Source organism: Suricata suricatta, chromosome 14 (assembly GCF_006229205.1).
Source record: "Suricata suricatta isolate VVHF042 chromosome 14, meerkat_22Aug2017_6uvM2_HiC, whole genome shotgun sequence".
NCBI classification, from domain to species: domain Eukaryota; kingdom Metazoa; phylum Chordata; class Mammalia; order Carnivora; family Herpestidae; genus Suricata; species Suricata suricatta.
The window spans coordinates 69,360,154-69,383,750 of record NC_043713.1 but is presented as its reverse complement, the minus strand read 5'-3'; the positions used below and the strand labels follow the sequence as shown (position 1 = coordinate 69,383,750).

At 41.7% G+C, this 23,597-nt stretch overlaps 1 protein-coding gene across 8 annotated transcripts in view; it reads right to left on the bottom strand.

Annotated features, from left to right (window-relative positions):
• Positions 1–23,597, bottom strand: part of DEPDC5 (DEP domain containing 5) — a 129,978-nt gene that overhangs the window by 55,784 nt on the left and 50,597 nt on the right. For 4 of the 8 annotated variants that reach the window (XM_029922050.1, XM_029922053.1, XM_029922051.1 and 1 more), the window contains exons 18-24: positions 23,144–23,213; positions 21,105–21,141; positions 19,984–20,104; positions 17,633–17,853; positions 12,510–12,713; positions 10,476–10,611; positions 9,381–9,478 (exon numbers count right to left, since the gene is read on the bottom strand). In XM_029922050.1, coding sequence (XP_029777910.1) covers positions 9,381–9,478; positions 10,476–10,611; positions 12,510–12,713; positions 17,633–17,853; positions 19,984–20,104; positions 21,105–21,141; positions 23,144–23,213 — 887 coding nt within the window. Of the gene's footprint in view, positions 1–9,380; positions 9,479–10,475; positions 10,612–12,509; positions 12,714–17,632; positions 17,854–19,959; positions 20,105–21,104; positions 21,142–23,143; positions 23,214–23,597 lie in introns of all 8 variants that reach the window. The other 4 variants (XM_029922052.1, XM_029922054.1, XM_029922056.1 and 1 more) reach the window with 2 other exon arrangements.

Sequence of the window (23,597 nt, the reverse complement as noted above, 5' to 3'; positions counted from 1 at the left end):
ATTGGCACTGGCATTCATGGGCGCGCGCGCGCACACACACACACACACACCCCCCCAACAAAAAGCAACCCACCATTTATTTTAAGAAAATGGCCACATTTCAAATCACTTCAACTAACTGGAGAAATCTTTATGACCTATTTAAAGTTTATTTCACTCATCAGTCATCGTTATCTGGAATTTCCTTCTTCAAATCATAGCTTTCCGGAATATGACCTAGGATACATCAAAATTCACCACTTTAAGAAAAAAACAATGATTTTTCCCTATAAGTGTCTGAAAGAAAAAACAGAAAAATTCTTTGAAATGCAACTAATTGCCTGAAAAGTAACAGAACTAATTTTAAAGTACATATCAGTATTTTTTATGTTTATTTATTTTTGAAAGAGAGAGAGAGAGAGAGAGAGAGAGAGAGAGAGAGATGGTACGAGTGGGAGAAGGGCACAGCAAGAGGGAGATAAAGAATCCAAAGCAGGTTCCAGGCTTTGAGCTGTTAGCAGAGAGCTTGACATGAGGCTCAAACTCACGAGCTTTGAGATCATGACCTGAGCCAAAATCGGATGCTTAACCAACTGAGCCACCCAGCTGTCCCAAAGTACATATTAATATTTAAATGTCCCTTTCTAAACATATATACTTACTAGAAAATTATGATACTATAAAAAAGATTGGAAAAATTCTCACCAAACTGTCAACAGCTGGGGGAGGTGACAGGAGGTAAACCAGAACACGTAGTTTTTATTCTAGATATTTTTGTGTCATCTGAATCTTTTATAACAAGAATAAATATGTAGAAGTCCCCTCTTGAGTCTTTGAAAGGACAAACCACAACATGGGAGAAAGCATCTGCAAATCACCTATCCTGCAAAGGACTTGTAGCCAGATTATATAAAGAGCCCTCAAAACTCAAAAGCAAGAGCACAACCTAATGAGAAATGGGGCAAAATATTTGAACATTTCACCGAACATATACAGAAACCAAATAAGCACATGAAAAGATGCTGAACATCCTCAGCCATTAGGGAAATGGCAAGTTAAAAAAGTACATTCAGATACCTCTACAGACCTCTTGGAATGGCTAAAATGACAAGTCATGCCAAGTGTGAATAAGACGTGGAACAATGGAAACCCTCACTCACTGATGGTAGGAATGCAGAATGGTGCACCGATTTGGTAAACAGTTCACCAGCTTTTTTTTAAATAACTTTTTTAACATTTATTTGTTATTTTTGAGAGACAGCACGCAAGCAGAGGAGGGGCAGAAAGAGGGGGAGACACAGAATCTGAAGCAAGCTCTAGGCTCTGAGTTGTCGGCACGGCCGCTTCTTTAAAAGTTAAACAGAAAGGGGTGCCTGGCTGGCTCAGTCAGAAGAGCATGTGACTCTTGATCTCAGGGTGGTGAGTTGGAACCCCATGTTGGATGTAGGGATTACTAAAATAGATAAATTTTTTAAAATAGTAACAATAAAATAAAAGTTAAACAGGGGCACCTGGGTGGCTCAGTCAGTTAAGGGGCCAGCTTCAGCTCAGGTCATGGTATCAACGGTTCCTGAGTTCGAGCCCTGCATTGGGCTCTGTGCTGACAGTTCAGAGCCTGAAGCCTGCTTTGGATTCTGTGTCTTCTCTCTCTCTGTCCCTCCCCCACTCACACACACACAGACACTCTTTCTCTCTCTCTCAAAATAAACATTAAAAAAATTTTTAAATACATAAATAAAAACAAAAGTTAAACGGATATTTTACCGTTTGACCCAGCAATTCCATGCCTACAAACTTACTCAAAATAATTAATCCTGTTACGTAAATGTTTACGATAGCTTTATTCATAGTTGCCAAAACCTGGATACAGTCCAAATATTTTGCAAATGAAGGGATAAACAAACTAATATAGTCATATGATGGAACGCAATTCAGCAATAAAAAGTAAAGGACATTCAACAACTTGGATGACTCTCAAATGCACTATATGCTGAATAATATATGACTCAAAAAGCTACATACTATATGATTCCATGTGCATAACATGCTGGGACACGACAAAACTAAAGGGACAGAGAACAGATCAGCAGTTGCCAGGGGACAGGGTGGGGGTGAGTACAAACAGCCCCCCCAAAGAATTCAGGGGGTAATGGAAAGTTCTGTATCTTGATGTGTTTGTTGATGATTATATGAGGACATGTATTTGTTAAAACAGAACTGTACACTAAAAAGAGTGAATTTTACTGTATGTAAATTTTAAAATTAATAAATTTTTAAGAATTTAAAATGATGTCACATGGCCAAAATAATTTTAGAACTTCTTTCTTAGAACTGCCTTCAGTAGATTTTTTTATTACCTTTCATCATAAGATACAACTTTTTTATTAAGTCAAATAAAGTATTTCATTTTATTCAAACCCCTACTATGAAGCAGATATGAGGTAGGAACTATTCCCTTCTACAGATGAACTAAAGCTCAGACAAGTGAAGTAACTTACTGAAGATCACAAAGGAGGTGAAACCAGCATTTAGACTCTGCTCAACTCTACAGATGCCTTATTTCCTGACTGTCCATCTGGGGCACCAGTTTTCAGCTACTGAAAATGTTATCTGTTCTTTGTCAACAGCCAAAAGCCATTTGGAACTAAACTTTCTTAAAAATCTATCCTGGCTGACAACATCCATCTTCATGCAAACATAACGCAGGACTATTTAGAAGCAACAAGGTGGATTTTCTTGTTCATCCTGAGAACTGGTATGAAGGCAATTACAAAACCATCATTCTCAAGGCACTCTGAGCAATAGGAGATTATTAAATATATTACCTCACAGGTTGAGATGCTAAATTTGGTCATTAGAGCATCTTTTTTTTTCCCTTTAAAGAAAACCCAATCCAGACTTGATCTGTAAAAATTGAAATTCTTAGACTAATATACAGTTCAACTTACACTTTTGTGGGGAATTCTCTGAGCTCAAAGAGGCAACCAATAGCCTCCTAGGCAAGAACTGCACCATCTCTAACAGACAAAAGCACATGTAAGGCCACCAGTCTTTTATGCTGGACAGGCACGTGCATGCGTGCACACACACACACTTTATTTTTAAAAAACAGCAATGAAAAATATTTAAAGAAATATTTTAAGCTCCCTAATAAGGCTCTTTATACATAGTTTCCTTGCAGGTCAACCCAACACACTGCCTCTCCCACCAGCTCTGCCTTTGAGACTTATTTTCAGTCAAATGTACTGGCTGGTGGCATATGACAAGCCCCACAACTTGAGATGACCAACACGAGACCTCATGGTCAGTCAGTTTTGCTCTCACCTAATATTTGTGAATGAGCCCTCACTCTTAACATAGAAAGCCAGACATTCAGCTTGGGCAGCCAATGCTGAAAGTCACCATCTTAGCTTGGTCTTTTGATATCTGTTCAGAGTCAAGAAGTCTGAACATGTTCTTTGCTTGCTAACCTCAGGCCAAAATGGGTAATCTGTGTGGGGCCTTTGGGACTGGTCCTGGGTGACATCTAGAAGCCTGTGTGTGGGGTGAGTCACTTCTCCTCTCCAGGTTACAGAGATGGCACTTACCCACAAAAATCCCAAGCCTGGGTGAATGACTCTGAGGCCCTTTCCTCCAGCCTCAGTGTGCTATGACTAACTTTTTACTTCAGCTCTCGGGCTGCTACATGTACCTAATAATCAACACAAATACAAAGCTGTAGATTCTGAATCCCAATACTACAGGGAAAGAAAGCATAGCATCTAGTTGTTTTCTTTTCCAAAATTACCTAGAGCACTTATCCCCAGTGAAGGGAATGACAGTGGCTGAGAAGTTTTATAAATGGGTGCCCAGTTAAAGAAACAGAGGGATAGAAACTATCCCACCCCAGGAGGGAGCTGGGTGGGAGGCAGGTGACAGATACTAGGGAGGGCACTTGTGATTAGCACTGGGTATTGTATGTAAGTGATGAGTCACGAATTCTACTCCTGAAACCAGTATTGCACTGTTCATTAACTAAAATTAAAACACACACACACACACACACACACACACACGCACACACGCACATGCATCCCACACACACACTATCTCCCCAGTTCCATTGACCACCTGGTCCCTGCTGGGCAGCATGGTGATAAACAAGGGTACAGGTACAAGGCCCCAGCCAACAATGCTTTAAACAAAAGTCTACAGGGCCAGAAGGGAAACCCACAGAGACACCTCTGTGAATCGTGACTCACAAATAAATCATGTTCAAACGCAGAAGAAAATCTGAGTCACGCCTGAGTGCCTGCAGATGGTGCAAACTGTTATGCCCAGGAGGTGAAGGTGGGGTCACAGATGAAGTTCTCCCGTTTCTTTTTTATTTTTTTAATGAATGAAAAGATAACACCTAGTGTGACAATTTTCCCATTAAGGAGCTCAATCTACTTTTGCTCCTTACAACCTTGTGAAGCAGGTAGGCAGGTTAAGATCTTTATGCCCATTATACAGATGACGAACCTAAGCAGCAGCAAAGGCTGAAGGCTAAACTCCAAAGACCATGATGGGTGGGGCTGATACACTCCCAAATCTATCATATCATAAGGCAGGTCACATGTTCAAACCACATGGTATCTCTGGAACCAATAAGTTCTAGCTCCCCACGAGAGGGCTTCCCTTTCATCATTGTTACCCTGCACAAAACTACTTCAAGTAGAATCCTAAGTGAATGGCAAGCCAGAGCTCCCCTGAGGTTAGGAGAACTGGTGTCTTAATCATTTGTTTCTTCTAAGGCTTTAGCACAGTCCCTACAGTTGAATTAACATTTCTGGAATGGGTGAGAGTATAGTGAGTCTGAAGAAAGCAAACCATATTCCATGAAGACTGAGGATGGATTGAAAGTAAAGTCACTTCAAAAACAAGCAAGGCAGAAAAAAGACTGTTTAAGCCTTTGAAAAAAGGAATCCAGTTAATTGTTCAACAGGTTATAAGACAAGGAAGAAAAGCATTCTTCAGTGGAGGGAAAGCTAACCTCAGAAAGCTTTTAGTATTCATTCAACTACCTGATGCATGCCAGGAACTGTTTTAAGTTCTGAAGATACAGCCATGAGAGAAACGTAAATCCTTGAGTTGTTGGAGCTTACAATAAAAAACACAAAATTAAAAGATCTAGTATGACAGGTGGCATTATGGAGAAGTAGCAGGCAGGGAAGATGGACGGGGAGTGTCAGGGTAGGGAGTGGCAATTTGGGTTAAGACCTAAAGGAAGGAACAGAACAAGCTGTACGCAGGATGGCCATATCATTTATCATCCAATCCAGGACACCTTTGAGAGTGAAATGGGACACTATTAATAATTATACAGGACAATGAATTCAAACCAGGCTGTTCTGGGCAAACTTGGACATGTGGACTTTAGCCAGAAAGCTCTCCAGTTTAAGGGCAGAGCAGGGGGGAAAGCAAGAAAAAGCACCTCAGATTCAGAGTGTGCCTGATACATTTTGGAAACCACTACAATAATAAAGTGAGAGGGGAAAGCAGGAGATGAAGTTTGAGAGTAACAAAGGGTTGCAAGAGGCAGGGGGCTCTGTCAACTACTGTAACGCCTTTGGTTTTAATCCAGGTGCACTGGGAAATCCTTGGAGGGTTTTATGCCCAGAAGTTTCATGATATGACTTCTATTTTCAGACGGTCACTCTGAATTGCTGTGCTGGAAATAAACTATATGAAAGGGCAAAAGGAATAAGCTGAGAGACCAGTTAGTGGGATATCACAACAATCTAGCTGAAAGATGAAGGTAACTTCAACAGTGCTGGGACTGGTAGAGGTGATGACATATGGAAAGATTTGGGATATATCCTCATAGATCTGACATTAATTAGTTATTGTACATGGTAATAAAAATTATAATGATTTTTACCTAATCGTTTCTGTGGCTGGCTAACAGAATCGACTGGGAAGCACAAGATCAAAACTGGGAGTTCAATTCCCATGTGAGCCCTGGTCCCTTTGAAAAACACATGCATAAAGGGACCAGGCAAAGGTACGGATGATCCTATTTAACTCTATTACCAACTAGAAAAAGAATCTGAGGAGCCCACACCTTCTCCAAGAAGCTACACATTCTAGAACATATTTATGTAATTGCACACTTGCATACCAATTAAAGAGAATAATTTTGTGGGCTGTTCAAATGCTTCTCACATATGGCAGCTTGGTCGTGGAAGCACAAATTCATTTGTCAATAAATGTGCTAAACACTGTGGGGAGATGAATAAAGATAAATTCTTTCAGTCTAGTGCAGAGACAGACATAGAAACAAACAGCAGGATCATGATATGCCAAGTAGTACAATTGGGTTATACATATGGACCGATGTGGAAACATGCCTAACATTTCCTGGGAAGGCATGGGGGGAGAGAGAACCACCAGGGAGGGCTTCAAAGAGAAGGTATTTTGGGGGTTGAATCATAAAGACTTAGCTGATGAGGTGGCTGGGCAGCTCAGTCAGTTAAAGGCCCGACTCTTGGTTTCTGCTCAGGTCATGATCTCATGGTTCATGAGTTCAAGCCCTGTGTCGAGCTCTGTGGTAACAATGCAGAGCCTGCTTGGGATTCTCTCTCTCTCCCTCTATCTCTGCCTTGCCCCCTACTCATGCGTAGATGCTCTCTCAAAATGAATAAATTAAAAAAAAAAAAAGACTGACCTGATGCTTTCCAGGCAGAATCATGGGTGAAGATACAGCAAAAGCGTATTCTGCAGGGGTGCTAGTTGATGCAAAGAAATATGAGGACAAAGATCTTTGGAGGAGCCACAAGCAATGGCTGGAATACAACACATACACATCTCGTAACACAATGACAATGGCAGCTCTTGCTTGTTGAGCCTGCCAGGAACCATTCTAAGCACTTCACACGGATCATCATATTTAATATTCATACAAATCCTCTTCATAGATGATGAAAGTAAGACACACAGAGTAGAGGTTATTTGGCCTGAGGGCCTCATTGCTCATTAGAAGCGGAGTCAGGACTCATATTTGAGGGGTCTAGAGCCTGAGTTCTTTCTATTTACAGTGATGTGTAGAAGAGGTAGCCAATGAGAATGCAAAGGCATGTAGCAAAAAGGTCATGACCAGTGTTACAGGCCATAAGCCACGGGAGGGAAGGAGTGGCTGATCAGATCTGCATTTGGAAATATCTCCTTGGTGACAGTATGGAAGATGAATCAGAGGGGACAGGGACAAAGCAGGAAGACCACTTAGAAGTCTACTGGCCAGAAATGGCATGGGTCTGAACCAAAGCAGATGCAGTGAGAATGGAGGGGAGGGGCCAGAGTCAGAAGAAAGAGGGAACATAAGAGAGAAAGTGGGTGGGGAACAAGAAGACAGGATTTTCCTTGTCAGTATATTGAGGATGAGGTACTTGGGAGTTATCCAGGCAAAGAGGGCCATTAGGTGCATGGATTTATGGTGCAAGAGTACAGGACGGAGAAGGGTGAATGAGAGATTGAGGTTGCAGCTAATGCTTTTCCCATGCATGCGCGCCACAAAATCTTTAGCTCAGAGGACTCCATGATGGTGTCATTAGAGGATCTTCCACAACCATCCCCACATAAGGGTTCATTGAAACTTCCCTATCTTCCTCAAAGTAAATTTCAAAATTCCCAAAGACTCACCTTCCGAGGAATCATCTGGTCTACCTAAGCTATCCCAGGCTGAGAATCACTCCAGGACTGTCAGGGTAAATCCTGGTGCTGTTGCCATCTGAACCTGTAATCTCTCTGCTTCAGCTCATCAGTAAAACTAGCTCAAACTGTAGTCCCGTGAGCCCAAGAGCAGCCCCTCCTCGGTACAACTCCACCCCACACAGCCTGGGAAGCTCCAAATCTGGGTTACTATAAAATACCTCCTTGGTTTAGCAAAATGTTACAAAGTCTGGCAGCCAAGTAACATTTTAAGGACCCCAAGTGCAGGCATAAAACACATCTTATCACCAAAATGTTATCCAATTTCTCTTTTCATTTAAAGTGAAACAATAAATGAACAAAAGAAACAGAGAAAGAGGAAGAGAAAAACGAAAGGATGGAAGGAGGGAAGAAATTAATTGTAATCCTTTGGGGATTCTTTTACTGCCAACCAGTTTTCAAGATTTAGCCATAGACCTCTAGAAATATTGTTGGATGAGGCAACCAATAAATGAAGGAACACTTAATGAACGAATTTCATACAACTTCACTTTCACTATACCTTCTTTAAGCTAAGTTTTAGAAACGCAAGTTAGTTATAGAAAACTAAGACATAGAGTAGCAACCCCATATCCACCCTCCCCTAAGTTTTAATGTTTTCTACACTCATGTTGAACAATATCTATCCTTCGAGGCTTTCTAAAATCTGCCTGGGGCGCCTGGGTGGCTCAGTCGGTTGAGCCTCCGGCTTCGGCTCAGGTCAGATCTCACGTTCGTGGGTTCGAGCCCTGCGTCAGGCTCTGTGCTGGCGGCTGGCTCAGAGCCTGGAGCCTGCTTCCAGTTCTGTGTCTCCTTCTCTCTCTGCCCCTCCCCCTCTCATGCTCTGTCTCTCTCTGTATCAAAAATAAATAAAACATTAAAAAATTTTTTTTTAAATCTGCCCTTACTCATTCCACCTCCTTTTCCCCCTACACCATAAAGGTACTCTGAAGAGTATGGTCAAAATGAGGAATAGCAGTCTGAGTCAGGACTCTTGGCCACAGGCTTGAGAGATTCAATTAATATCTTTATGCCTCTGGACATTAAGTTAACCCATGTAAACAATGTACTTAATAGTATATGCCCTGCTAGGATGACATGGTAGATATACATGGTCTTCCAGAAAGCATGTAACCTGTGTTAGTGTAAATTCATACTCTCCCTGCCTCCCCGCCTCCACCTAGAACCCTAACCTGCTAATTCTTGAGGTAACTAAATCCTATGCCTTCGAGTTTGAGGTACCTGCCCACTTCTTAAAGCTACAATGCCACCCTTCTTTGATTTCACAGCTAGAACCATATTGTTCCCCTCTGGGGCTCTCCTGATTGTTTATATGCCTGCTGCTGGGTAAGCCCCCCACTTGCAGAACTGGAAGCTCTACCAGAGCAGAGGCTATTCCTGCTGTTCTCAGTGTTACCCTCAACACCAAGTTCATAAGAGGCCTGCAGTCACGACTCACTGACAGGCTGATGATGAATGTGGCTTGACCAATGTGTTCTCAGCTAAAAACGAAACGTGCAGCCCATTTATAATTCTATGCATTATACAGCACTACTTCTAAATAGGTCACCCAAAATTGTGGCTGAAATCATCCCAAAATAGACATGGCTCTGCTTTTCTGGTCCCCGTGTCATTTCTAGAAGTGAGCCTGCAACTCCAAGCATCCCAACTCTGTTACCTCTTGGATTGGTTACCTGCACCACTGTTGCTAAGCAGGCTGACAGAAAGCTCTTCTGTTCCACTGAAGTTCAAGAAGGACATGCTGTCACCAGGCTGGCGGGAAGCGCTGTGCCTGCAGAGAACAGAGCCCAGCCACCTGGCTTAATGCAGAGCATCACCTCTTTTATCCTGCTCACCTTGTATCCCATGAGTCTTGATCAAAAACAACTCTGAGTATCTGGCCACACAGGCTGGCAACAACTGGGTGCCATACCACAGGCTATTAGACTGCAGTGCTTGGTGTGTGTGCCAGCTCTGGTATCTGGTAGCCTGCTTGTCCTGCCCTGGCACCCCAAAAACTGCTTTCCCACTGCCATTCTGGACTTCCTGCCCTTCCTCATCCTCAGCTCCCCCTGCTAACATAGACAGGAGGCTGTGAGGTGACTGAAAAGAGGTTCCAATTTGAGCTTATAAAGAGGGTCATGTCCTGCCCAGATCCCTCATCCATCCCATGGGGTGTTGAGGTGATTGAAAAAGGGGCCAGAGAGACTGTCCTTTGCAAAGTGTTTCCTAAAGCATCACAGGAACAGTAAGGCCAGTTGTAACCCCAGCTCAGGTCTGTCAAGGCTTAAATGACTTTATTCGTGCACCAATTCTCTTGGATGCCTTCTAATGCATTCAGAACTCTGGTTCAACAAGAGTTGTTTCTACAAACATGGGCCTTAATTTCCATTGCTTTTAGCAGAAACAACTTCTAAACTCAACAGGATTTCTCAGTGACCAAAATGACAAAAGTCACAGACAAGACTGCCCCAAACACGCATGAACAACCTGTCTTAGCACTTGTTTTCACTCTTGGCTGAGGTTTAGACTAAATTCATGTTTGAGGTTTATAAAGTGTGCTTTGAACTAAAGCAAAAGCAGGGCCTAGGTAATATGCGGCAAAGGCATCAGGTTGTTTGCTTTGCCCTTGGCCCAATGCAAGGAATGGCACTGACAAAGGAAAGGCCTGATCTCATATTGTCTCTTCAAGTCTTATAGCCATGACATTTTGTCAGCAGACTCTTCTGCCACAGTGTGGGTACCACTGAGTTTCAAGGTACCTTCTGGAGCCCTAAGCACATCCTCACCTTCCAGCAGCTTCATGATACGCTAACTCCAGCAGCTCTGCAGAGGAGTGAGTTGGGTTCCTCTGCCCGCTGCCCTGCAGCTCCGCCATATTCTGTCGGGTCTGGTGATGGATCTGGATGGCCTCTCCGGATGGTCCTACCCAGACAAAGATCCACTGAGCATCATTCCCACCCAACAGCTAGTGCTTTCTTTCCAGTGTTACTCTTCCTTCTTTCCAGCTGCTGGGATGTGCGTGCTGGGAGAGACTGAATAGAAAGCATACCGAGGGGAACATTACCCTCCAGCTTCCCAAAAGGACATCTCCTCTTCTAAGCAGGACTCATCCTCCTGTGGGGCCTCACATTTGTCACCCTGTTCAGCCTAAGAACACTTTAGGAGCCTCTGTCTCATCCATGTCAAACTGAGACAACATAGAGAAATACTGAAGTACAGGAGTAAAGGGCCCCTCCCAGAAGGACTGACACAAACTAAATAACAAGGAACACATGAGTGAAACATCAACGATTCTGTTAATACATAAGACATTGACAACTGTGATTCCAAGAAAGCAGAGGATGCACAAGTGCATAAAAGACATCAGGTGGGTGGGAGAGAAATCACAATTAGTCAAGTCTACCCAAAAATGCTTCCTGAGGAAGAAGTTTCAGAGGTGAGTGTTCAGCAAGGTTAGTAGGAATGGGAAGAGGGCATTTGTGCATAAGAAATGATGTGTGTGAAATCTCAAACGTGGAGGAGGCAAAAGGCATGCAAGACACCACCAGATGAGCATAGAAAAGAATAGAAGCTCTGAGGATGGGAGCGAGGAGATGCAAAGTTGGGGAGGCCAGGCAAAGGAAGGCCTCAACTACCATCAGGCTGGGCAGGCAGGAGGAGAAAACAGAGGAAGCAGGGCCGGAGAGTCCTGTTTTAGTAAAGTGTGCCTGACAACTGGGGGCAAGAAGAGCTAGAGGCCATAAAAGAAACATTAATGGTTCTCCTAAGAGAACTCGAAGGGAGCCCATTGTGATAACAAGGTAAAGAAAGAGACACTAGGAAGGAAAAAAACCCTGTGAGTAATTATGACAGGGATAAGGGGGGCAAAAAGTTTGGGAGTGATCCCCAATTATGGCCTAAGTAACCAGATTCATTTCTCATCGTTTTAACTTTTAACATTTAAAAGCAAGTGGAAAAGGATGTAACTAGACATTTGCAGGCATTCAGCAGGATGGCTTCCATGAAAAGATCCGGGAGTTTAATGCATCTGTTCCTTCCGGCCCAGTCAGAGCCCATTAAGCTGAGGTTAATTTTAGTCACAGCTTTATAAAACCTTACTGTCATCCTCTGTAGGAGAGAACACAGATCAAAAAGGGCAGGCTAGGAAAAACAGTGGATTGAAAAAAATATATTTTTAAAGTTTTGATTGGTTTTGAACTTTTAAAAAATGGAATCATACAGAATGCACTCTTATGTCAGGCTTCTTTAATTATGTCTGTAAACTTAAACATAGATTTTTGGATGTGGTTATAGTTCATTTTTTTGTGTGTGCATAGCATCTCATTATTAAAAAAAACACATATTCTTTCTCTTTATTCAATTTCTTTGAACTAAAACAAAAACAAAAAAATCAGTTCATGCATTTCTCAAAAAATGTATTTTTTTTCAGTTGTCAGAGACCCTTGAGAGAAAACAAAATAACATAACTTCTGTGTGATCAAGACATTAATATCATTATCCAGAAAGAGGAGAGGAAGGAATGAATAATAATGAGAGGAATCAGTCTTAGGAAAGAAAGCAGGTGACAGAGTACAGTCTCTTTCAAACAGAAGAAAGGCCCTTAGGTTTACACAGCCCCTTTACAAGTTGTGTCCTCAAGGATTCCCACAAGAACCCCTGGGGTAGGCAGAGGGCCCATGGATATCTCCATCTTAGAGGTGCAGCACTGGAGTTGCAGAAAAGTTGAGATACTTGATTGATGTCACATGGCTAGTTAGTGACAAGGATTAGGACTAGCAGCAGCTCCCAGCCCAAGGCTCTTTCCTGAGCAACCAACTTACCCACAGGAAAAGTGTGCATCCAGCGTCTTCTATTGGATGTGAGCTTCATGGGCATTCGTGAGGGGGCAAAGGGGTTAATCAGTGCCCGCTGGGGTGTGTATCCCCCGGGTCGAACATGCAGCATGGATTCCGCGCTGCCTACATGGAATCTCCCCGGTGCACTAGAGTCTCGCTGTGGTGGCTCCATCATGTTCTCCAGGACATCTGTCAGTAATTGTGGAGTTGAAGCACAAGAAAAAAAAAGAGCCATGGTGAAACCAGGACAAGGCAACTGGACAAGGCAGACTAGAATCTTGGACATCATACATGTTAGGGAGTGAGAGAAAGAAGTAAAATCACCCAACTATAATGAAATGAAACACTGAGTTTGTTTACTTTTTAAATACTTGGGAAAAGGAGTTCTGGTTCCTAAATTACCGGCCCAATGAAGCCATACCAAAACCTGATGAGGATAACCACACATCACCTAGAGACCCTGAGTTTGAGCTAGATGCAACAACTTGAGTTGTCTCTCTGGGAAATAGGGCGGTATATTCTGTTTGTGGGAGGAATACTAAAAATAGATATTTGGTGACCAGGAGGGCAGACCCTGATAGAGATGGCCAGTGTATTCACTAAACCCATTTGATTTTCCTCTTAGACACACAACACTATAGTTTCCAGCCCCTGCGCACTAGGACCAAGTAACTTTTTTCTACCTGTTGCATTGTTGGTAGGAATGCAAACGGGTGCAGCCATTGTGGGAAACAGAATGGAGATTCCTTCAAAAGTTAAAAATAGAACTACCCCATTATCTAGTAATTGTGCTAGGTATTTACTCAAAGAATATAAAAACACTAATTCAAAGGGATCCATGCACTCCTATGTATAGCGCAGAATTATGGAAGCAGTCCAAGTGTCCATCATAGATGAAGAGATAAATAAGATGTGGTATATGTATACAATGAAATATTATTCAGCCATAAAAAAAGAATGAAATCTTGGGGTGCCTAGGTGACTCAGGCAGTTAAGCATCTGACTTTGGCTCAGGTCACAATATCACAGCTCATGAGTTTGAGCCCCGGGTCAGGCTCTGTGCTGACAAATGCAGAACCTGGAGCCTGCTTCAGATTCTGTGTCTCCTTCCTCTCTGCCCCACCCCCCCACTCTCAAAACTAAAGAAACGTTTAAAAAGAAATTTAGAAAAAAAAAGAATGAAATCTTGTCATTTCCAACAACATGGATAGAGCTGAAGAGTATAATGCTAAGTGAAATAAGTCAGAAAAAGACAAATATCATATGATTTCACACATATGGGAAATTTAAGAAACAAAACAAACAAGCAAAGGGAAAACAAGAGTGAGAGAGAGAGAGAGAGAGAGAGACAAGCCAAGAAACAGACTGTTAAGTATAGAGAACAAACTGATGGTTACCAGAGGGGAGGGGAGGAGAGTGGGGGGATGGGTGAAATAGGTGATAGGGATTAAGGATTGTACTTGCTGTGATGAGCACAGGGCACAATATATGAAATTGTGGAGTCACTATATTGTACACATCAAGTTTACATAACACTGTATTTTAACTTCACTGTAAATGACATGACATGATATGACATGGCATGACATGACAAAATTAAATTAAATTAAATAAGATAAAATAAAATAAAAAAAATAACTTCATTCCAGCCAACAGAACACAGGTAGAAATGGCATGCTCCACTGGAAGGCCTGGACCAAAAATATCTCCACTCAATGGTATCCATTCTCTTATCCCCTACTGTGCTAACATTGGAGACCAGTGCTAATGATCATGCCATCCTAGCCAGGGGCCCTGAATGACTGGGTGGATCAGAAACCCCTCCCATTGACTCAGTGACCTGGATATAAGTAAGCAAATATTACTGTATTAAAAAAAAATTCTTGGGAGAAAAGAATGAAGAAATGGATGCATCAGCAAAGATCAGGCAATAAAGCGGCATGATATATAGACTCAATCTGTCTCGTCCAATGGCAGACATATTCCTATTACAGAGATGGAGGCAATATGCTACATCACCTAAGTGAGTGGACCAAAGATCTAAATCTCACAACCAGCTCCCTTGGTACGCATCCCGTGTTCACTAAGGCAATCACCCACATTGGAAAGTGGGTCCAACAGATGCAAATTCCATGGCATTACAGAATAATCTGTCTTCTCTACCATTATTTAGCCAATGCCTACCAAAGAATCTGGTAAACAGTAATAGCAAATTCCTTAAATTTAAGCTGATTTGCATGCAAGGAGGGAACACTCAGACCTCTATGAAAGTTATATTTTTCACTGTTTTTTAAAGTTTATTTATTTACTTATTCTGAGGGAGACAGAGACAGCACAAGTGGGGAGAGGCAGTGAGAGAGTGAGTGAGTGAGTGAGTGAGCGAGTGAGAGAGAGAGAGAGAGAATATCCCAAGCAGGCTGTGCGCTGTCAGCACAGAGCCCCTTGCAGGGCTCGAACTTACCAACTGTGAGCTCATAACTGAGCCAAAACCAAGAGTTGGATGCTTAACCAACTGAACCAGTCAGGCATCTTTATTTTTCACTGATAATTAATGAATTGATGCTCTGGTTTACCAAATAAACAAGAATATGGTTTAGTTAGTTATCGTGAAAATAAAAAAAGAAAACCCAATTAAAAAAAAGATAAGTCAATGCTTTGAAAAGGATGAGAAACAGGACAAAGGCACAGGGGTGCCAGGCTGGCTCAGCTGGTAGAGCATGCAACTCTCAGTCTCAGGGTCATGAGTTTGAGCCCCACATCAGGCATGGAGCTTCATAAAAAAAAGAAAAAAAGGACTTAAAGGATAAAGTGGATCAAAAATATGTATAGAGGAAAGAGGAAATGTTTTCTATGTTACGGTGGGTAGGTAAATGAATGAGACCCCCTAAACACAGTAAAGAAACAATAAACTAAGGGTCTACAGATTGTACTGCCTTACAATATTCCAATGAACTGCTTTTGGCTTTTCCAATAAATTCACTGGAAATCAATTCTACGATTCAGATGATTTTTTAAGAAAACTATTTTTTTTAATTTTTTTTAATGTTTATTTATTTTTGATACAGAGAGAGACAGAGCATGAGAAAGGGAAGGGTCAGAGAGAGAAGGAGACAGAGAACCGGAAGCAGGCTCCAGGCTCTGAGCTAGCTGTCAGCACAGAGCCTGATGCGGGGCACAAACCCACGAACGTGAGATCTGACCTGAGCCAAAGTCGGAGACTTAACCAACTGAGCCACCCAGGCGCCCCTAAGAAAACTATTTTCAAAGCTAGTTTCAAAGCTACAACAATATCTCCTCACAGATCTGGCTTTTGGAGCAAGGGTTTTGAAAAGAATTAACGCTTAATTTAATTTTGTTACAGATCCTACTAAGAATTTTTTCAGCAAAATGGGAGTAACTGTCATGGGAACTTAGAAATTTCCAAAAAGTTGGAGAATGCTAACCTACAAATTTCAAATGTATTAAAATTCCTTTGAATGCTAAAACTAATTAATATAGGTGGCACAGGTGATACACTATACTCATGTAATTAAGTATCTGCTCCTTTCTCTTTCAGCATTTCCTATTTATACTCTGAACCACTTAAAAAACGGAAACTTTTTTCTGTAATCAAAAACTGTCCTAGGCCCTTGGCATAGTGTATATGGTGCTGGAACCAATGGCTTCACCTTCAACATCCTGGGTCACAGAAAACATTCCTCACCCTTTGGGAATCCTTCCAAGAGGGCAAGAGGGGACAGCTGTGTGTATACAACATCCCTATATCAGTGGTCAAAAGTCAGGAGGGCTGTGCTTCCATTTATATAACATCCTTGAAATTAAAATTATAGAGCAAGAGAATGATTAGTGAGAGTGTGTGGCTATAAAGGGGTAGCACAAGAGAGTCTTGCAGTGATGGAATAGTTCTGCATTTAATTATGATGATCATTATAAATAAATAAATCTACACATGATAAAAATGCATAGGGGGCACCTGACTGGCTTAGTCAGTAGAACATATGATTCTTGATATCGAGGTTGTAAGTTCAAGACCCACACTGGGGATAGAGCTTACTTAAAACAAAGCAAAACAAAACAAAATAAAGCAAAACAAAACACCAAGGGGCACCTGGGCGGTTCAAGAGTTAATCTGGTTCTTGATTTCAGTTCAGGCCATAATTTCATGGTTTGTAGACTGAGCCCCTCGTTGGGCTCTATGCTGAAAGTGTGGAGCCTGCTTGGGATTCGTTTTCCCCCTCTCTCTGCCCTCCCCTTCAAAATAAATAAATAAACATTTAAAAAACAAAACAGGGGCGCCTGGGTGGCTCAGTGGGTTAAGCATCCGGCATCAGCTCAGGTCATGATCTCACGGTTCATGGGTTCGAGCCCCATGTCCAGCTCTGTGCTGACAGCTAGCTCAGAGCCTAGAGCCTGCTTCAGATTCTGTGACTCCCTCTCTCTCTGACCCTCCCCTGCTCATGCTGTCTTTCAAAAAAAACGAAACAGAAGAAACAAACTGCATAGAAATACACACACACAAATGAGCGCACATAAAACTAGTGAAATCTGGATAAGCTCTGTAGCTTGTACCAATGTCAGTTTCGTGGTTTGATCTTGTCTATAGTTATGCAACATGTTGCCATGGTGAAAATGAGTGAAAGGTACATAGGACCTCCGTGTGTGTGTGTGTGTGTGTGTGTGTGTGTGTGCATTTGCAATTTCCCATGAATCAATAATTATTTCAAAATTAATAGTTTTCAAGAGTCAGGATAATATAGAGAAAAAGTAACACCTATATTCCTTAGTGCAAGCCAGGTTAGCAGGTAACTGTAAGGAGAAATCTTAAATTGGAATACAGGACTGAGACTATTTTAGGTATAACACAAATGGTAGTGATAAGGAAATAAGCACACACCTTTGACCCTAGGCCTAAGAAAAGCTCTACATTAACATACGGAAAGGTATATATACATATATCTCAGGTGACTTATATGCTTTGCACTGGCATGGAAATAATTAAGATATGGAACTTATACCTCACACCTGGTCATATCCCCTACCACGCCCTGCTACAGGAAGGGAGCTGTCCCCAGCTCTGCCCAGCTGTGCCCGTGCTTCTGCTCTCTGACCTCGAGTGCTGGTGTAGCCCAAGGAGCTGCTGACTTCATACTGGTGCAGGTGGGAGTGTGGGATCATCAGGATGTTGGCACTCCTGCCCAGGGAGCTGTCATCAGAAGCCTGGCTCCGCACTTCCTCAGTGGGCAGTGTGCGGCTGGGCAGGGAAGGGCTGGATGAGACATCACAGGAGCTGGCGCTCTTCCGATTATGACTCTCCCGCTCTCGCACAGACCTGACAGGTGAGAGACAATGAGTTACCAACAAGCAAGAATTAAAGCACCAAAACCTGTCACCAGCCCAAGCTACTTGGGAAACCAATAACAAAAATCCCCAGTATGATCTATAAGTGAGAAATAATGTAGGAGGTATTCTGCCTTGACTAGCTTGAGATACTGCATAAGAACTGACAGTTCTCAAATGGCCCAAGACCTGGGGTCATAGTTGTAAAGGAATGACTGCTCCAGTCTGACCCTACTTGATCCCACCAATCAATCTCTTACCACTGAAAATGGGTCAACTAGACAGGATATGATATGTGCAAGACAAAGCACACAGGCACCTCAGGAGTCTTCTTGGACAAAAAAAATTGAGCCTAAATCTAATCAGGCCTCTAGAGATAATTGCTAGTTTACAGGAAATTCAGAGAAGAGAGGATAAGTTAAACATTATAACAAGACAATCAGCCAAATGGAGAAAGCAACATAATCTACAGTCACAGAAAAAATACATTCCAACCAAATGCTTTGTCTGCATCTTCTTTAGGTCCCAATTCAAATCAACCAACTGTAAAAACACATTTTTGAGACAATTGGGAAATCTGAATATAGTCTAGCTATTAGAAGATATTAAAGAATTAGTGTTAATTTTGGTACTTAGGATAATTTATTTTTTAATTCTTATTTGTTAGAGACATACACTATAATATTTACAGGTAAAAAAAAAGGATTTATTTTAGAATACTCCAGCAAAATGTGAAATGTGGGGAAAATAATGAATTGAGGCAGACATGTATCACTCTTCATTATACTACTCTATTTGAGCATGTTTGAACATTTCCTTAATTAAGGCTTAAAAAACAGTATACCCTTATCAAAATATAAAAGTACCTAAGGGGAAACCTTTGGAAACAGTAGAAGGAAGAATCAAAAGGGGAGAAACCCAATGGGGAGGCAAAACTTTAGAATGGAAGAGTTAGCAGCTACAGATAGGGCTCCCCTTCGGGCATCAGAGCTCTTCTATTTCCTCCTGAAAGGATTTTGTCTTAAGTCAGAGCTTAAAGAGAGCCTGAAAATAGATCCCCTGGACTGATTGCACACACATTATTGCAACAGTAAATATCTGGGCACCAGTGTATGATCAGTCCTGTGAGGGGGACAGAGTACCAATTAAGACACAGTTGGCTCCCTCAGGAAACATTAAGACCTAAGTTTCTGAATACCATGTCTTGCCATCTTTGTTTAGAAAAAAGAAAACCAAGATCTTGGACTGTGAAAGCATTTTTATTTTTACTTTTTATTTGTGTGTGTGTGTGTGTATGTGTGAAAGCATTTTTAAATACTCGGAAAAAAAATAGCTACCAAGCCCCTAAGCAGATCTATATGTTGGAGAACTGTAGCTAATGGCACTAAATATTTTAAACATTTAGGAAATGTTTTATATCTGAGCTCCAAATATTTTCATCATAGGATGGGATGAGAGAAAAGGACAGAAGACAATCATGTGGCTACTGTAAGCTCAATTACCAAAGTGATGAAATATTCTTCCAATCAGTCGTGCTTAAATAAATGTGCATATTTAAGAAATCTGGAAAATGAACTCATGGTATTTAGTCCCCTAGGGGAAAAAAAACCAAAAACCCAAAGCCCTGGGATAGAGACGGTCTTTTTATATAAGACTCAGAAATGAATATATTGGCAAATCTGACTAGAGCACAATTAAAAACTATCATATGACCAAAATAACATGAGGCAAACTTAAAAAGCGAGAATTTAAGACAGAAAAGTCTCTTGCCTGCAGGGAATAAAAGCCCCCAAAGAAACTTTGGGTGCCAGGATCTATATATATATATATATTAGTGGCAGCCCAGTAAGAAGATTCTAGAATTTGTGAATTGCTTCTTTTGATTAGAAAAAGCAGAACACACTCCTTATTTGGGGACAATACTTCTTGCAAATATAGCTAAAAAAATGGGTGGGCTACAGAACCTGGAAACAGAACCTTTAATGATCTATATGGTATAGTTTCCATTTGGCTAATTTTAATTTAAAACACTTTCTAGGTTGCTCTCATGAAGGTCCCTGCAGGCCCTAAGATTTTCCCAAGCAATTTTCATATCTACCCCAAAGGGAATCTGGCAAAAAACCTGCAGGTGGCGAGACGCTGAGCCCGGGATGGGCCTGGCAGCCTGAACACTTGGGCGTCGTAAGCATCATAATCTACTTGGATGGGAAGGGCGTTCTCAGATTCTTTTGGAGTCCCAAGAGCTGAAATGCATAAATCACATGAATGGTCATTAAAACACATTTCAGGGGCGCCTGGGTGGCTCAGTCGGTTAAGCCTCTGACTTCGGCTCAGGTCAGATCTCACGTTCCTGGGTTCGAGCCCCGCATCAGGCTCTGTGCTGACAGCTAGCTCAGAGCCTGAAGCCTGTTTCGAATTCTGTGTCTCCTTCTCTCTCTGCCCCTCCCCCTCTCATGCTCTGTCTCTCTCTGTATCAAAAATAAATAAAACACTAAAAAAAAATTAAAAAAAAAAACACATTTCAATCAGATGCCTTCAGAGGACCTTCATCAAAATCCACAAGACAGAGGCAATGATTACCATCATGTCCCCCTAAAAAAGGTGGGATAATAACCCATTCATCAGGTTCCTGAAATTAAATGACTAACATGTCAAAGGGATATAGAAAAGGCTGTAGCACTAAATTATGGGGAAGGTTTGGGTAGTATTTCATTCTTTTGTGATCCCACTTAAAAGAAAGATTCTCTTAATATATAACATGGTTAGTACTTTAAAACTTTCTGCCTGGGGGCGCCTGGGTGGCTCAGTCCGTTAAGCATCCGACTTCAGCTCAGGTCATGATCTCACATTCGTGGGTTCGAGCCCCGCGTTGGGCTCTGTGCTGACAGCTAGCTCAGAGCCTGGAGCCTGCTTCAGATTCTGTCTCCCTCTCTCTCTGCCCCTCCCTGCTCATGCTCTGTCTCTCTCTGTCTCAAAATAAATAAAACATTAAAAAAAAATTAAAAAAAAAAACTTTCTGCCTGATCCCTACAACTGACTGATGGAAAAGAAAAACAAGGTCTGTCAGCATTCATTTTGCAGCTGACAGGACAAAAATATACAAGGCGGTTAAGGAACCTTCCAAAGGGAACTCAGGTCTCCCAACTTGGCTGTGAACTGCTTATGTGACCTCACATAATCTTGTTGCCATGGGTTAGTGGACTCCTTCTAAAAGTGATGAAAGGAGGTCCCCAAAATACTCACATGTATCACGGCCATTTTTTGCTTTCTCAGAGGCAGGCTGTAAAATTAAATAGATAATTAATCACCTCCTCTTCTGCTAAAAGGAAACATGCTCCCCTAGTAGAGACCATGTCTTACCCATCCCTGTAGCTGATGGGAAGGCAGGAGTGAACACCTGAGGCCTACCTACATCAGCGTCAGGCCCCACCAGGCCCACCTCACACCTTGTTTGCCCTCAAAATTCTATCCAATGGAGGTGTGCACCCCACCTTACAGGTGAGGACATTTGGTTCTAAAGAGAAAAAGGGACTTCCTCAAAGTCACACGATTAGCAGGTGGCAGAGCCAAATCTATGCCCAGCCTTTCATGCTCTTGGTCAGTCCAGCAGTGTGCATGTCCTACCTGCCCCCAAACCCTGCATTCGCACTGCCCCCTTCACCACAGTGCTCTCACTGGTCTGCCTACACCTAAAAGAGATCACCCAGTTTGCTGAAATGCTGTTCAGAGATAGAAAGAAAACAGAAAGAGCTTTTTCTTTTTCTTTTCAAATAAATCTTTTTCAGGACCCTTTAAACTCTGTAACAACACTCATTCTTTCTTCTTTAAAATTATCATGTACAGAGAACGTCCTCCATGTTCCACTTTGCCCAGAAGGGTTGTGATGAAGATATAAAACCTCAGAGGGCAGGAGGTGGCCCTTTCTGGGCAGAGTCCCTACTCCTAGCATTTCACTACTCGACAAACCTATTTTAGGAGGAGTCTTCATATTCCTTGAAATTATTATTTTCTTTATTAGGAGAGTAACAGTAACCCCTTACCCCCCAAAAAAGGGAAAAATGGCCCTGATACTACTAACACAACCACAATAGAGCAGCTTTCACAGTTTAACTCTGCTAGAAACAGGCAGATGGATGGGTATGCCACCTACCTACCCAACAGTCTGTTTTTCTCTTCACATTATATCACAAACATCTTTTAAGGTTCTTAAAACTGATATTTTTATTGACTGGCACTATATTACATTGAGTGATATTTCATGGTTTATTTAGTCATCTATTATTTTTAACTTCTATTATAAATAAATAAAGACCTTATTTGCACTCAATATCCTCAATTATTTCATTAGACCATATGGTCAAAAATAGAATTATCTGTTCCATGGCATGAACGTTTGCAGTGCTCTTGATACAAAGGGCTGAACTCTTTTCAGAAGTATTGTACACCCACCGGGTACTCAAGCGCCAGTGTCACCACTTTTTCCAGGATGTGGTATAATTATTTTGTTTTAAACCTTTTGGTAAACAGGGCCACCTGACAGGTTCATCTGGTGGAGCGTATGACTCTCTATCTCAGGGTTTAAGTTTGAACTCCATGTTGAATACAGAGATTACTTAAAAGTAAAACCTTTAGGGGAACCTGGGCGGCTCAGTCAGTTAAGCATCCAGCTTTGGCTCAGGTCACAATCTCACAGTTTGTGAGTTCAAGCCCCACATTAGGCTCTGTGCTGACAATGCAGCGCCTGGAGCCTGCTTCATATTCTATGTTTCCCTCTCTCTCTCTGCCCTTCCCTTGCACTCACTTGCTCTCTCTCCCTCTCAAAAATAAGTAAATAAACATTAAAATAAAATAATAAATAAAATCTTTATAAAATAAACCCATTTGGTAAACAATCTCCATTCTTGTTTGAATTTATAATTCTTTAACTAGTGCCAAGATGTGATCTTTACATATTTCCCCTTTGCTGCAATGCCTGCCCATGTCTTTGTCCCCAAAGCTATCTGAGAGGTCCCAGTATCTGAATAAACCAGTCACATTATAACAAAAATATTCATTATTAAAGAACTAAAACCGTTGTCGTAGTTTTCCCAGAGATATTTCTTATCGTCCAGGGTTTGCCTCGTTATTGATGTGTTTAGTGTGTAAAATCAAAAAGTTCTAAGACAACAAATTTCTTAAACTCTACTCATGACTATGGGGAAGAAGAACATATACCCCAGGATCAAAATAACCATGTCGGTGTGTAACACTCCCTGAAGGCTCTGCAGGTTGGTGACACCTACCTTTTTTCCTGCCAATTTTATTCGTGGGGTGAAACTGTTACAAAAGAGCTGGCTTTTGGACGTATAGAAACTGTGAAAGACAAAAGGGTCATTAATATAAGCCCCTTTCATTTTAAACTTTTTAAGTTGAAACCCCAGCCGTTGATTAGCCCTCTCCTGACTGCTTATGTCTCAGGCTTCCTTGATTCCTCCAATTCTAACTTGTTCTGTAATTATTACAAAATATTAAATATGGTTTTAATTATTGTTCTATTCTTTTTTTTCCCATTAACTGTTTCATGTTAGTCCTGATTCCTAACTGGATGAGAGTCTCCTTCTCCTGGCAGGGATTACATCTACTTACACCATGATACTTTCGCATTCTAGATACTTGCCACGATGCTGGGCCCAAGGGCAGCCTTTATCACTCTTGGGTTGAACAGCACTTGGTAAGCAAGAATAACTCAGGCAAGGA